The sequence below is a fragment of the Erpetoichthys calabaricus genome, chromosome 14 (assembly GCF_900747795.2).
Source record: "Erpetoichthys calabaricus chromosome 14, fErpCal1.3, whole genome shotgun sequence".
Lineage (NCBI taxonomy): Eukaryota > Metazoa > Chordata > Cladistia > Polypteriformes > Polypteridae > Erpetoichthys > Erpetoichthys calabaricus.
In genome coordinates this window covers 26,845,740-26,861,184 of record NC_041407.2, presented here as the reverse complement: position 1 = coordinate 26,861,184, position 15,445 = coordinate 26,845,740, and the positions used below count along the sequence as shown (strand labels likewise).

General features: G+C 41.0%; 1 protein-coding gene across 1 annotated transcript in view; it reads left to right on the top strand.

Moving 5' to 3' along the window:
- Positions 1-15,445, top strand: part of LOC114664777 (platelet endothelial cell adhesion molecule-like) — a 41,857-nt gene that overhangs the window by 13,351 nt on the left and 13,061 nt on the right. The window contains exon 6 of the mRNA XM_028819037.2: positions 14,763-15,041. Coding sequence (XP_028674870.2) covers positions 14,763-15,041 — 279 coding nt within the window. The remainder of the gene's footprint in view (positions 1-14,762; positions 15,042-15,445) is intronic.

Genomic DNA, 15,445 nt, shown 5'->3' with positions numbered 1-15,445 from the left:
ATAATGAATATATTCCAGTAATGTTTGTTACTCTCCATATTAAAAAGCGGTTTCCGTGGCTTCCCACCGTGTACACTTTGAAGCTCAATTCGTCTGTAGTAGCAGAGTCCCTAGGGAGAACACTCAAAATCAAGCAAATGTCACTCGTTTGTGGTTTGTTTTTTGTTTTTTTTTCTTTTCTTTTTCATTCCAGGTTAGATGAGGACAAATCAGCGTGAATCAGATACAACATGTTCAAGTGGATTGAATCTCAGTCCAGCATCCTGGGTTTAAACCCAAGCCTAATTGCTGGTTATGTGGAGAGTTTACCTGTTGGCTCCTGCATCCGCATTCATTTTTTTATAGGTGCTCCAGTGATATTGTGTGTGTGAGAGTGTGTGTGCGTGTGTGTGTGCGTGCACGCACACGCCGCATAAGTAGTCCCTATGATTAAGTGGCTGCCTATTCATTGTTGATTCCTGCTTTGTCCCAAGTGTTGCCTGGACAGGCTCCTTAACACCCCTGTGCATCTGTGAAATTGGATTAAGTAGTTTTGAAAATGTAATCTTGTTATTTATCTGTTACCCTTTACTACTACTACAGGCCACGTTACCACCTAGTAATAAGTAAATGCTGCGAAAGACCCAGGCGGCTTGATGGCATTAGGAGGTCAAGACATGAAGGGATGGATGATCCATCACTGCAACACTGCAGGCTTAGAAATAGAATACTGCTGTGCAAAGTTTTAGAGTTTAACTCTAGTCAACGGCATATTTTGTTATAACTAAATGAGTATTTATTTATTTAAAGAGCTTCTGTAAAAAGCCAAATTATCCCCTGGGGACAAATCTATCTATCTATCTATCTATCTATCTATCTATCTATCTATCTATCTATCTATCTATCTATCGCTTTACACATCTATCTATCTATCATATATAGTGCCTTACAAATCTATCTAATATATATAGTGCCTTACATATCTGTCTGTCTGTCTGTCTGTCTGTCTGTCTGTCTGTCTGTCTGTCTATCGCTTTACATATCTATCTATCTATCTATCTATCTATCTATCTATCTATCTATCTATCTATCTATCTATCACCTTACACATCTATCTATCATATATAGTGCCTTACATATCTATCTATCTATCTATCTATCTATCTATCTATCTATCTATCTATCTATCACCTTACACATCTATCTATCTATCATATATAGTGCCTTACATATCTATCTATCTATCTATCTATCTATCTATCTATCTATCTATCTATCTATCTATCTATCTATCTATCATATATAGTGCCTTACACATCTATCTATCTATCTATCTATCTATCTATCTATCTATCTATCTATCTATCTATCTATCTATCTATCTATCTATCATATATAGTGCCTTACACATCTATCTATCTATCTATCTATCTATCTATCTATCTATCTATCTATCTATCTATCTATCTATCTATCTATCCTGCCTCCTTCCATCCTGTGCCCCTCAGGGAACACCTAGGGGCCTCATTTAAAAAGCTTGAGCTCACATAAAGAGTGGCATGAAATGTGAGTATGCAACTTCCTACACAAACATTCGGATTCGTAAAAGAAAACCTGATTGTGGAATGTGTGTGTAGTTCTGGTAAATCTGACCGGTGCGTATGAAACTGGGAAATGACAACATCTTGATCAAGTGTGAAAAACCAGATAAATGACACATAATGCACAATACATCCTGTCACTGAGCCATTATTATTATGTGCACTGACGTGACTGGCTGCATTTTAGTCCCCCTTTGTACTGAAAAACTTAGGTTTTTTTTGCCAGTTTATATTGGCTGCCTGTTTTCACTTCTCAGGGAATTGGCCAGCAGGTCACGAATATCTTAGCCTCCATCATGCCCACTGTGCTGGTAGCCATTAACGGACCTACAAGAGGTGATGTCCAGTTTTCATGTGGTGTGTGAACACATACATAAAACATAATATGTTTTTGTCAAAATAAAGAGGATATTGGCAGTTCTCCTAACATACTCAATTACTGCACTCATATTGTAATAAGGGCACCTAGTGAGAATGGAGCTCCGTTAGTTATGCTAAGGTTGTTCAGTTCTACTAATACACAGGTTATCTGTGATCCCATGAGTTGTCTGAGAAACGTTGTGTCTCCGTGGCCTGGGTCAGCCCTTAGTTTAGACAGAGGTGACGGTGCAGTACGTGGTGGTTGGCTTACTGGTAAGGGAACTGGCTAAACCCTCAGTTTTTCATATGGCGGCGGCCTGTATTATTCACTTTAACGGCAATCAGGTCATTACATGTGTCAGGTGATAGCGGCCACCGCCTCAAACACTGACACGTTACGCCTTTCTCTGAGCCCCAGAAAGCAGAGGAGGGGTGCTATAATGACGCGCATGATTGTGCCCCGAGTTGTGGAGTGGAGCGGCCTGATACTCTTGAATTCAGGGGGTGGGGTTTGGTTGCGTCAGCGGCGAGGTCCCTCTAACGGCCAATGAAGTTCTGCAGCATCGTGATTGCATATGCATGAGATTGAGTCGCGTGTTCCACATACGGTTGTTTCAATGCGGTATTTGACGCACATTTCCGTACGCATATTTACAAGATTGTGATTTATAATCTGTATATTGCGTAGCAATATGTGTCTAGCAGGTTTTATAGATCTGATGGAGTTTTTTTGGCGTATGTATTTCCATTTCTTTGGCGTGCGCATATTTTCACGCTCGAATTCACGCCAAGTTTTATAAATGAGGCCCCTGATCATTTAAAGAGCAGGCTGGTTTAGCGAGGCTGTGTCTGCTGGTGGTACAACCTTCAGTGCTGACAGTTTAATTCAGTAAGAAACAGCAAGTATGGAGGGTTATACTTTCTGAAGTTGCTGACTAATTACAATACCCTTTCACTACCAGAAGTTTTTAGAATGATGGTGAATTTATTTGAACCGTTTTAAGCACCTAGCACACCGTATTCTAAAAATTATTAAAGAAGAATTGAAAGCATACATTTGCACATTTCAGTATTCCTTAGGTTTCATGACATAAGCTCGGTTCTGTTTCCGAACAGACATATTAGTCCACTGCCCACCGTCTATTTGAACGCTTGCATTGTTAATGTTCTTAATCCTCTGCTTGGAGGAGCAGTTCTGGGTGAACAATGTCCCTGTAAGGGAGGTTCTGCACTCTGCAGTGGTATCCATCCATCCATTTCTTAAATTCACTGAACCCAATTGTAGGATCTTGAGACGCATACAGTATGTCTCTGCACTACTGGATAAAAGGCAGATGTGCGCTTAACCCTCATGCCCACGGGCACCCATTCCTACTGTGCCAATGTAGAGTGCAAGTCTGACGTTGGTATTGGGCTGAGCACTCTGCAGGGATCACCATCACATTTCATTATAAGCCTCCTGCCGTGCTCGCTGTGAATGTGAAATGACCGGCCTTTTTTTTTTTCTTTCGATTTTCTGAGGTTGAATTATGAGAGTAACAATCAGTGGAATACAATTTCAGTTTAGAGATACGCAAACACTGCATTATGTAAGTAGGTGACTTGCAGCAGAAAGTGACGCTACCTGCATGTCTGGATGGACCTTTACTGTATTTAGCAGTACCGACACTGTCATTTCTTCTTATGTTCACATTAACCCTGGCATATCTCACTAAGTGGCATTCATTTACAGGATAAGATAAGAAGGTTTAAGTTTGCAACAGCGACAGTTCCTCTAAATGATAAAATCATGTGAAATAAATGTAAATGATATAAAAAATACTGTTCCTCAAATAGCAACACAGCTGTCTTCTTTATTGTTTTGTGGGGCATACATGCCAGTCTGTTTTCTGTGCTCTTTCATTTTACTTCATTTGTGCACATTCTGCAGAGATAGATAAAAATAGATATGAAAGGCACTATATAATATATAGATAAATGTGAAAAGTATTATATGATAGATAGATAAATAAATACATAGATATGAAAGCCATTATATGATAGATAGATATGAAAGGCACTATATGATTGATTGATAGATATGAAAGGCACTATATGATAGATAGATAGATAGATATGGAAGGCACTATATGATTGATAGAAATGAAAGGCACTATATGATAGATAGATATGGAAGGCACTATATGATTGATAGATATGAAAGGCACTATATGATAGATAGATAGATATGGAAGGCACTATATGATAGATATGAAAGGCACTATATGATTGATTGATAGATAGATAGATATGAAAGGCACTATATGATTGATAGATATGGAAGGCACTATATGATAGATAGATAGATAGATAGATAGATATGGAAGGCACTATATGATTGATAGATATGAAAGGCACTATATGATAGATAGATGTGTAAGGCACTGTATGATTTATTGATAGATAGATATGAAAGGCACTATATGATTGATAGATATGGAAGGCACTATATGATAGATAGTTATGGAAGGCACTATATGATAGATAGTTATGGAAGGCACTATATGATTGATTGATAGATAGATAGATATGAAAGGCACTATATGATTGATAGATATGAAAGGCACTGTATGATTGATTGATAGATAGATAGATAGATATGAAAGGCACTATATGATTGATAGATATGAAAGGCACTGTATGATTGATAGATAGATATGAAAGGCATTATAAGATTTGATAGATAGATAGATGCTTTATTTGGGCATCCAGTAACTCAAACACATCAGTAAAAATTGCTGAAAATTATTATAAAACAAAGGAGAACAAAACATAAATGAATAAATAATAAAACATACAAATGGTCAATTGTTACAGTGTGGGATGGTGTAGTGGTGACCAGGTCATGAATGACTTGTGTTTAAACCAGAGTTATAAAATCTCGCATCAGTAGGAACAAGTGATCTTCTAAAGCGTTCTCTTCTGCAGCGCACTGAGAGAAGATGACTGGCACGTCTACTTCTCTGCCCCACCATAATGTTGTGGACAGGGTGACTGCTATTGGTAAGGATGGCCTGTACCTTTCTGTCCATACACCTTTCCACCACAATTCCCAGTGAGGCCACATTCCTACCCAGCACTGAGCCAGCCTCTTTGTGTTCTTTTTTACCTGTCACACTCCCACCCCAGCACATGGCAGTAAAGAGGAGGACACTGGCAACGACTGTCTGACAGAACAAAGACAGCACTTAACTAACTACATTGAGTGACCTGAGTCTTCTGAGGAAAAAGAGCCTGCTCTGCACATTCCTGTAGAGGACATCTGTGTTCATGACTAGTAGTCCAGTGTGTCCTCAATGGTGGACACCTAGATATTTATTAAGTCTGCACCACCTCAATGCCCCAACACCCAGGATGTTAACGGACTGAAGGGGGAGCATAGATCTGTGGAAATCCCATATCATCTCCTTGGTCTTCGTTGTGTTCAGGACCAGGCCGTCCTTATTGCTCCAGTCACTGAAAGCTCCAATCAGATCCCAATATTCCCCACGTCACAATCGCTGTATCATCCGAGTACTTCTGAATGTGGTTAAAGTCTGCTGAGTATAACGTGAACAGGAATGGGGCCAGAACAGTCCCTTGTGAGGCCCCAATGTTGCGCACTGCCATACCAGAGATGTGGTTCCCCAGTTTGATGAACTGCAGTCGCCCAGTCAGGTAGTTGTGAATTCAGGATAATTCAAGTGAAGCATGGCACTAATGCGGAGGTAAATCTTTAAGGATGCACATCAGTAAAATGTTACACAGATTTGACTTAAATTAGGAAGGTGTGCACTTTGTAGTAACGATATTTATAATGTGTACAGACCTTTCATTGTTAAACAACACTGAATGACAGTGGGTTTAATTTGGCTTTTTTGACGTTGATCAACAGAAAAGGAGGCTTTAATGTCAAAATGAAAAGAGATCTCCATAAAGGGGGTCTAAAATAATTACAAATATAAAACACCAGTGGCGGGTCGTCAGGGCCTGCGAGGCCTTCTCTGCTGGCCTAAAAAAATATCTGAATCACAAACTGATGTTAATTATATTTTGTCCATGAATACTTATTAAATAATTCCAAATAGTCTGTCCGCTTCCTTTCATAGCTTTTCCGATGGTTGTGCTGCTTCCAGACATGTATTTTCGTATTAAAGCATTTAACCAATCACATTTCAGCCATCATTTGTTGCCAGGCAGGGTCAAAGTCAAAGAAGTCTACCCGGAGGCCTTCACAATCCGTTCTGCAGGCCCTCTAACACAAAATAAATGTCGATTAAACCGTTGCTTCAACCAATCAGATTTTGAGTTGGTTTCACTAGGGCCCTCTAGCAGGCGTACGGCAACATCACCGTATTCAGACCTGTTGATTGGATAGGATGGTGCGGATGGTGTAATATAAAAATCTGAATGAGAGCATCATGGGGCAGCTGTACACATTGGTATGTTTGACGGTGACCATTCCCGTGGTCACTGCTTCTGTCAAGTGGACATTTTCAGCCCTAAAGCGAATTAAAACTTATGCCAGAAATACGACAGGGCAGGTTCGACTTTCAGCATTAGCTTCGATGGCGAAAGAAAGGGACTTCGTGATGGAACTGAAGCGCACGGATAATCTGTACGACAGAGTAATTGAACTGTTTTTGAGGAAAGAGAGGAGGATGGATTTTGTTTACAAATAATCCGAATTTTTGGTGAGTAAAATGTTGCGATTTTCCTAAATAATATTGCAAGTTTATGAGTTATTATTGATGTTTTTTATGTGTGTCGCGGGCTGTAGCTGCAGTAGAATGGAACTTGTTCACCCCTGGTTTGTCTATTCAATAAAGGCATTTATTGTGGCTACAGGAGTTATCTATCTGCGATGCAACAGCTCTTTATACTGTATTTCTGCATATTAAGATGGTTTTTATAACCATAAATTAGTTTTGAGGGGCAGGTTGATTCAGACGGAGCACTACTGAAGGCCTAGGTGTGAAATGCACGGTCCGCCACTGTAAAACACCATATATCTGGTCCCATAAGTATTCACTCCTTTAATATGACCCATGTAAATCATCGCTGGTGCAGCCCTTTGGCTTTAGAAGTCACATGATTAGTTCAGTGGAGACCACCTGTCTGGGGTTTCTCTTAATTATAGTCCAAATGCACCTGAATGTGGAAGGTCCATCTTGTGGTGATTCAGCATGATGGTCTAACCTACACAGCGAAGACAAGAACACTCCAAGCACAAATCAGGAGATGGAAACAAGAAAACATCCAAGTCCCTGAAAATCTCCTGGAGTCCAGTGAAATCAATCGTGAAGAAATGGAAAAGGGTACGGCACAACGGTAAATCTGCCTGGTGCAGGCCGTCCACAAAAACTTGAGCGATCATTCAGGAAGATAACAAATGAAGGAGGCCATCAAGAGACCTAAGAGAACTTTAAAGGAGTTACAGGCTTCAAGTGCAAGGGCTGAAAGACTGTGCAGATAGATAGATAGATACTTTATTAATCCCAATGGGAAATTCACATTCTTCAGCAGCAGCATACTGATACAATAAATAATATTAAATTAAAGAATGATAATAATACAGGTGAAAAACAGACAATAACTATGTATAATGTTGAATGTTAACGTTTACCCCCCCGGATGGAATTGAAGAGTCGCATAGATTGGGGGAGGAACGATCTCCTCAATCTGTCAGTGGAGCAGGACATTGACAGCAGTCTGTCACTGAAGCTGCTCTTCTGTCTGGAGATGATACTATTAAGTGGATGCAGTGGATTCTCCATAATTGATAGGAGCCTGCTGAGCGCCCTTCATTCTGCCACAGATGTTAAACTGTCCAGCTCCATGCCAACAATAGAGCTTGCCTTCCTCACCAGGTTGTCCAGACGTGAGGCGTCTTTCCTCTTAATGCTGCCTCCCCAGCACACCACCGCGTAGAAGAGGGCGCTCGCCACAACCATCTGATAGAACATCTGCAGCATCTTATTGCAGATGTTGAAGGACGCCAGCCTTCTAAGGAAGTATAGTCGGCTCTTTCCTCTCTTACACAGAGCATCAGTATTGGCAGTCCAGTCTAATTTATCATCCAGCTGCACTCCCAGATATTTATAGGTCTGCACCATCTGCACACAGTCACCTTTGATGATCACTGGGTCTATGAGGGGTCTGGGCCTCCTAAAATCCACCACCAGCTCTTTGGTTTTGCTGGTGTTCAGGTGTAGGTGGTTTGAGTCACACCATTTAACAAAGTCATTGATTAGGTCCCTATACTCCTCCTCCAGCCCATTCCTGATGCAGCCCACGATAGCAGTGTCATCAGCGAACTTTTGCACATGGCAGATGACAACTGTTGACCTGGGGCTTCACTGATTGCAGCTTTCGGGAAGATTCACAAAGAGAAATAACACACAGGACATCATGGCTAGAGACTGCCAATGCCAGGGGGTACATGAAGTCTTCTGGAAGAAGGCTCAATTGCCTGACTAGATCGATATTGAGCTTTTAAGGCCATCAGACTAAATGTTATGTGTGAACACCACACATCATCCCCAGCGTGAAGCATGATGGCAGCAGCAGCATCAGGCTATGGAGATGATCCTCTACAGCAGAAGGCTTGTGAGGGTAAAATGAGTGCAACAAAATACAGAGAAATCCTGGAGGAAGACCTGATGAGGTCTGCAGGGAAACCTGCAGCAGGACAAACACCCCCAAGCATAACGCCATAGCTACACAAGAATGGTTGACTAACAACAATGTGAATGTCCTGGAGTTGGCCGAGTCAGAAGAACAGATCTCAATCCAAGTGAGAAAAAGGCTGATCACTCCCAATCTCCATGACACCTGACTGAGCAGTTTTGAAAAGACTCCTGGGTCCAGATGTGCACACAGACTCAAGGCTGCCATGGCTGCCATCTCCTAAATACTAACATGTAGGAGGTGAATGCTTAGGCGATCAATTATTCTGTGTATGATATTTATCATTAATTTAGTTCACTTTGCAGAGATCTCTTTCAAGTTTGACATTAAAGAGACTTTTTCTGTTGACCAGTGTCAAAAACTCTAAATGAAATCCGCAGTGATTCAATGTCTTATAACAATAAAATGTGACAGCGTCCAAGGAGGTGAATGCTGCTTACAGGCACAGTAAACCGGCATGGCAGACAAATACAGTGCAACACAAAGAACTTCTGTATATTACAGGATTCAAATTCTGATCATGATGTCCTACACGTCTGCTGTTTTTGGTCCAGACTCACCATTGTGTTGCTGTTGTCCTCCATCACGGCCCACTGCACACTCACAGCTTGTGCTCATTCACCATAAACAAATGTCTCTGCCCTTGCAGATGTTACCTAAACATGGCACATGCGGAGAATGACTGCATGTTTTACTACTTATTCAGATGTTGCAGCCATCTAGTAATAAAGCATTTTGTCTTGACGGCTGCAAAATTGTAAATTGCCCTTCAGTCTAAACAGCACTGATGATTTGAATGATGGCTCCTGGTCATTGCCTGCCACAAATGGTTACTTCTGTACCTACTGAATACAAATGTCCTTTGAGGTTCCTAAATTTTCATTATACTAAAATAAATGTTCCTTTTCGGTGAGCAGCTGAGAGTTACTGCTATTTGAAGGCCACACAACGGCAGCAGATTGATGATATTGATGCGGCCATAGCACCTGCACTTCAAAACTGGTCATCCACATGAAGCTAAGTATGTTCGGGCCTGGCCAGTACTTGGATGTGAAGGTCAGCTAGGAAATAGCTTGGGTTGCTGCTGGAAGAGGTGTTGGTGAAGCCAGCAGGGGGCGCTTACCCTGTGGTCTGTACGTGGATCCCAATGCCTCAGGGCAGTGACAGGGACACTGGGCTGTAAAAATTGGCGTCGTCCCTCAGATGAGACATAAAACTAAGGTCCTGACTCTCTCTGGTCAAAGATCCCTGGGCATCTTTCAAAAAAAAAGTAGGGTGTACCCTGATGTGCCTGTCAAATTGCCCACCACAGCTTGGTCACTCTGGCCACCCAAGGGTGGAGTGGTGGTTCTGTGGCTAAGAATCTGCACTGATGTCTGGAAGGTTGCCGGTTCAAATCCCATTACTGTCAGAAGGGATCCTACTCCGTTGGGCCCTTGAGCAAGGCTCTTAGCCTGAAAGTTGTGCCAAGGCGCTGTACAATGGCTCACCCTGTGCTGTGATCCCCTCCAAAGGTTATACAAGAAAGATAATTTCCACTTGGAGATTTAAAATATTTCAAATCAAAAGTGATCCACTGTTTCTAGTTGACTAATTGTGATGAGCGAACTCCACAGTCCTCAAGTTTGGAGAAATCACAGAAGTGTTTGCGAATATCAACAAACTTGGTGAAATGCATTGAAGTCAATGGGGAAGGACTAACTGAACTGGATAATAATGGTGTGATCATCTTTAAAGTGTCTGCCAACTACACTGGACCGATTATTGTGGCTAAGAAGGTGCCCTGAGCTGTGTGGCAGCAGTGCCAGCCTCTGCATCACCATGCCTCCTTGAGATCAGAGAAGAAAGAATGCAGTCAGAAACAATGCAATCATATATTTTGTCAAAAAAATAAATAAAAGGCGGAAACGTCGAAATCGTGGTCAAAAGGCAGAAAAAATATGTAGAGCTTTTAAAGGCAGTAATTTCGAAGTGGCGTGTCATGATTGATGCCGTGCTGCTCATTCTGTTTTTTTAAGTTTTGCAGAACTCTCCAAACTCTCCGTGCTGATGCTTTTCACTTTTACTTCTATCAGAAAAATAAAAACATCTTCTAATTAGTAATAAATCTTTCATTATTATTTCATAGAGTCTCTTATGTGATTTGTGGGGCATCAGGTTCCTTCAAGGTTTGTTTTTTTATCTCCATGTGGCAAATTCTGCATGCAAAGGGCACGCGCCTCCTTCTCTTATACTGATGTGGAACTCGAAGATAGATAGATAGATAGATAGATAGATAGATAGATAGATAGATAGATACTTTATTAATCCCAATGGGAAATTCACATTCTTCAGCAGCAGCATACTGATACAATAAATAATATTAAATTTAAGAATGATAATAATACAGGTGAAAAAAAACAGACAATAACTATGTATAATGTTAAATATTAACGTTTACCCCCCCTGGTGGAATTAAAGAGTCGCATAGTTTGGGGGAGGAACGATCTCCTCAATCTGTCTGTGGAGCAGTACAGTGACAGCAGTCTGTCGCTGAAGCTGCTCTTCTGTCTGGAGATGACATTATTTAGTGGATGCAGTGGATTCTCCATAATTGATAGGAGCCTGATGGGCGACAAGCAGAGATAACTCGTTATTTATGCTATATATGTTTCATAAAAATAACATTTTGAGAAGCGGTGTTATTTACTTAGCAGTTCTACCACTAACTACTGTAGGTCTCACAGAGTCTGTAATGCAATTGACCAGCATTATATTCCCATCCCATCCAATGTTGGCTGTTACAGCTCTGGGGGATGTCATGCTAGCCTCGCAAAGCATTACAGGGTTCTGGGGAAAAAGTTCTTCTAAACCGGCTTAATTATCAGTAAATAATTTTACGAACGAGGGCAAACGCGAACGCAGCAGATTCGCAGCGAATAATGCTTTGGTGAAATTCACTGATCAACACTATTGGCTAACTATGTCAGTTAAACCTTCATCCATCCATCCATCCATCCATTGTCCAACCCGCTGAATCCGAACACAGGGTCACGGGGGTCTGCTGGAGCCAATCCCAGCCAACACAGGGCACAAGGTCACTTAAACCTTCACCGCCTAATAGCTAATGTGTGGTAAGCGTATGGGTGCAACAATACCTGCCATCCCATCATCCTAGGTAGATGCTGCTCATTGGTGGTGGTTGTAGTGGTCTCCCCATCAGTGCCAGTTCTAGGATTTTTACTGCCTTAGGTGAACTTGTAAATGGCACCCCGCCACCCCTTTTGTTTTGCGAAGAATCATCACTGCCAGACCAGAACATTGAAAAGATACACTTAAAATATTACTAATCTAAGAATTAGTATGTATAGCTATCTATTAAAGCCACCAGCTAAACGTGTGCCTCTTGATGATGGTGATAATCTAGAAGTACAGTATAATCAGATTCAGACTACGAATGCCGTGAATGTAATTACCTCGATCTACATGCTGTCAAATAAACGAACCACATGCCGTGGCGCAATGTTAGGGGCTTCGCCTCTAGCGCTGACGTCCGAGGTTCGATTCCCGTAAGGGAGTGCGGTGAGTGTGTAGGCTTGATGAGCCCAGAATTAGGGCGAAACACGTGTTGCGTTCTCTTTGCATTATTTGACAGTAAACTATTTCAACCATTCTATGATCTGCTTCTCGCAACTGAAAGAGGGCACCGTGGCGGATGTTAGCCGACATGCTGGCCAACCACAAGCGTTATCTGGTAGGTAACCACCCATACAATCAGATTGTGATTCAGACTACGAATGCCGTGATATATATATATATATATATATATATATATATATATATATATATATATATATATTATACTAGAGGGCTCTGCCCCCCTGCTTGCTTTGCTCGCCAACCCCCGTGCGGGCGGTACGCACTAGCCACTTCGCGGCTGTGCCACTCACGTATGGGGAAGCAATTTAAACAGATTGTTATTTTCATGGGAATTGTTACATATGCACATTAAACCTAACAATTTTACATTACAGTGAGTAATTAACCATAGTAAAAAATAGTAAAACGTAATAAATTGAAAGAAAATGATGATTCATGTTGCATTAGAGGTATTCGTTGGGTTATACATTTGCATTCTGTTTGGCTTTGAAATTAACACGCAAATACTTTTTAAAGTTGCACTTTTGCTGTAAAACTTAAAACAATAGTTGGAATTACCTTTTCGTCAATAGCGCATTGAATTTTGTTTCCGTGTTTGGACTTACATCGTGACAACGCAACGTACTGCCTGTGAGTGAATATCGTTTCTTTCTCTCTAATAAATAAACTGACTTTTTTGAATGTTTGTCCCTGTGATCTGTTAATTGTCATAGCAAAAGCTATTCTACTGGGAAACTGTAAACATTTTAATACGAATGGCATCTCAAGATCTCCTTTGGTGTCTAATGTTATCCCCTGAAGATGTACTACTTTACCTTTCTTGTCGCCTGTTAAAATTTTACATGTCAGAATTGTTCGACCAATTTTGAATACAACTAATCTTGTCCCATTGCATAGCCCATCACTCAGACATACATTATGCAATAACATTACGATACATCCTTCTTTCAACAGTAATTCGGCCGGTGAAAGACCGGACAGTGTTAACAATTATAGTTATTCTTAGGGATATTGTAAGTTGATGTTTTCATCTTCCACATGATCACCACCAACTGCTTCAGCATAGTCTATTGATACACGTTTAACCAATTTGCCGTGTAACCGATTGACAATTTTCGCACTAATTCGTTTGACTTCATCGTTTCTCTGTGTTAGGATTGCCCGTGTACTCATTTCTTTCATCCATTCTTCATTAAGATTTGGACATAATAAGTCTTCTTTTATTGGGAACTTAAAGTGAGGAAAACGTAAAAATTTATAAGAGCACACAAATGAGAGGTGAGAGGACCGTTAATCGTAAATGGTTGAGAGGAGGGCGGGACTTGAAAAATCTCTTGGAAATAGTCTTGTCTCGTCTGAAGATTTTCTTTTATAATAGATTATAATTTTTTAATTAAGACATTACCATAATATATACATGTCATTTAAGTTAGTAAAATAAATTGAAAACTTAGCATAATGACAACATTCAGTGAAACTGAAAATATAACGATTATCTTTAAATAGGAATCTTTACCCACAATTCTTATTCACCATATGCTTGTGTATGCAAATACTGCAATCTACCTCTCCAAAAAATGCACAACTTCTTTAGCATGTCCAGAGAGAGTCTCACAAACGGTGGTGAGCAGTGGAGGTTGATATTTGGTAAGTTAACACACATTTTACTGCATGTCCATTTGGGAGACGATCACAGTTTGGGTTAAATCAGCTTTTAGCAATTCACTCAAGAGCTACAGTCCTTTTGCCATTGTGATCGTTTATATTTTATTTTACCGTGTCAGTCTCTAATATGCTACAGCTTGAGGATTAGTACTGTATTATTGGCATCATTATCATCATTGTTGTGTTGTTTGTGTTATTGTTGGACTGTGTAGGTCGTCAGACGTTAAGACCGAACATCGCTAGTATGCGACAATAATATAAAACAATATAATTCATTTTGAGTCTGAGTGTTCGTAGGTCTGTATTGTTTAAAAAGAATTGTGTCACCCAAGGCTGTTTCTGGGTAACAAATTGTGGTGTGCGTCTTGCAGACAGTGCAGGCGCTGCTGAGGTGCACACCAGAAACATTTCTTTGTTCTCCGGTCAGGACACATTCTTCTTAACAAAATGAAGATAGGAATCTCTACATGGGGCTGCAGTAATAAACACTGAACACTAGAGGGCGCCCTAGGTGCTTGCCTAGACCACCTATACCCAGAAATGGCCCTGCCTCCCATTATCTATCACTTAGTAGTTAGAAAAGCGCTATATAAATGCCAGTAATTAATGTTATTATTATTGTGGGTCCTTTTGACGATGGCAGTAGGCTTCCTGGTACCTTTTCAGAGCAAAGGAGTGAGAGCTCGTGCTTAAGAAGGCTAAGTAGTCATTGTCATGTGGGGTAGCATGTAACAACAGTCCAGTGTTAACAGGTGGACATAAATACCTTTCTAAGCTTTTCTTTTTATTTGTATTTTATTTTTTGCTCAGAGTTGTTTTCAAGACCACTCCTGAAAGCAGAGGCCTCAGATCTAAGTGAAGGGCAAACTCTTCGGTTGAACTGCTCAAGCGTGTACCTGACTGCAAAGAGGCTGAATGAGCCCATCACATACACCTTCCAGAAGTATCAGCAGAATCTCATCAGTGACAACCAGACCGGCATCTACACCATCTCAGGAGTCTCCAATCAGGATGAGGGGAATTACAGCTGCCATGCTACAGCCTGGAGAGTGAGGAAAGCGAGCAACAACATCTACATCCGAGTACATAGTGAGTGAGGAGTGGGAAATGATGAAGTAGACAAGGACAATGTGGGGATGAAGAGTGGCTGATGAGCACAAGATGAGATTGGGGTGTGATCAGAGTGCACAAAGGAATGAGGGAGGTGGATCATAAGTGAATAAAGTCAGGACAGCAGGCTGTGTGATCAAAGTCGAGTCAGGTGAGGTCTTTGTGCACAGGAATATGGCATGGGAGGTATGACCAAGTGGAAAATGGAGCATAATTTGTGATCAAGTCAAGTCAAGTCAGGGAGTATGCACTGGTACAGTGCATTGCCACACCCATTACATGGCGAAACAACTCGGGATCCCGGTTTGCAACCCCCCAGGCAGACATGCGGTCCAGTCCCACCCTCCAGAAACGACCCTCTATCTGCCGCAGCCAGGTGTTAC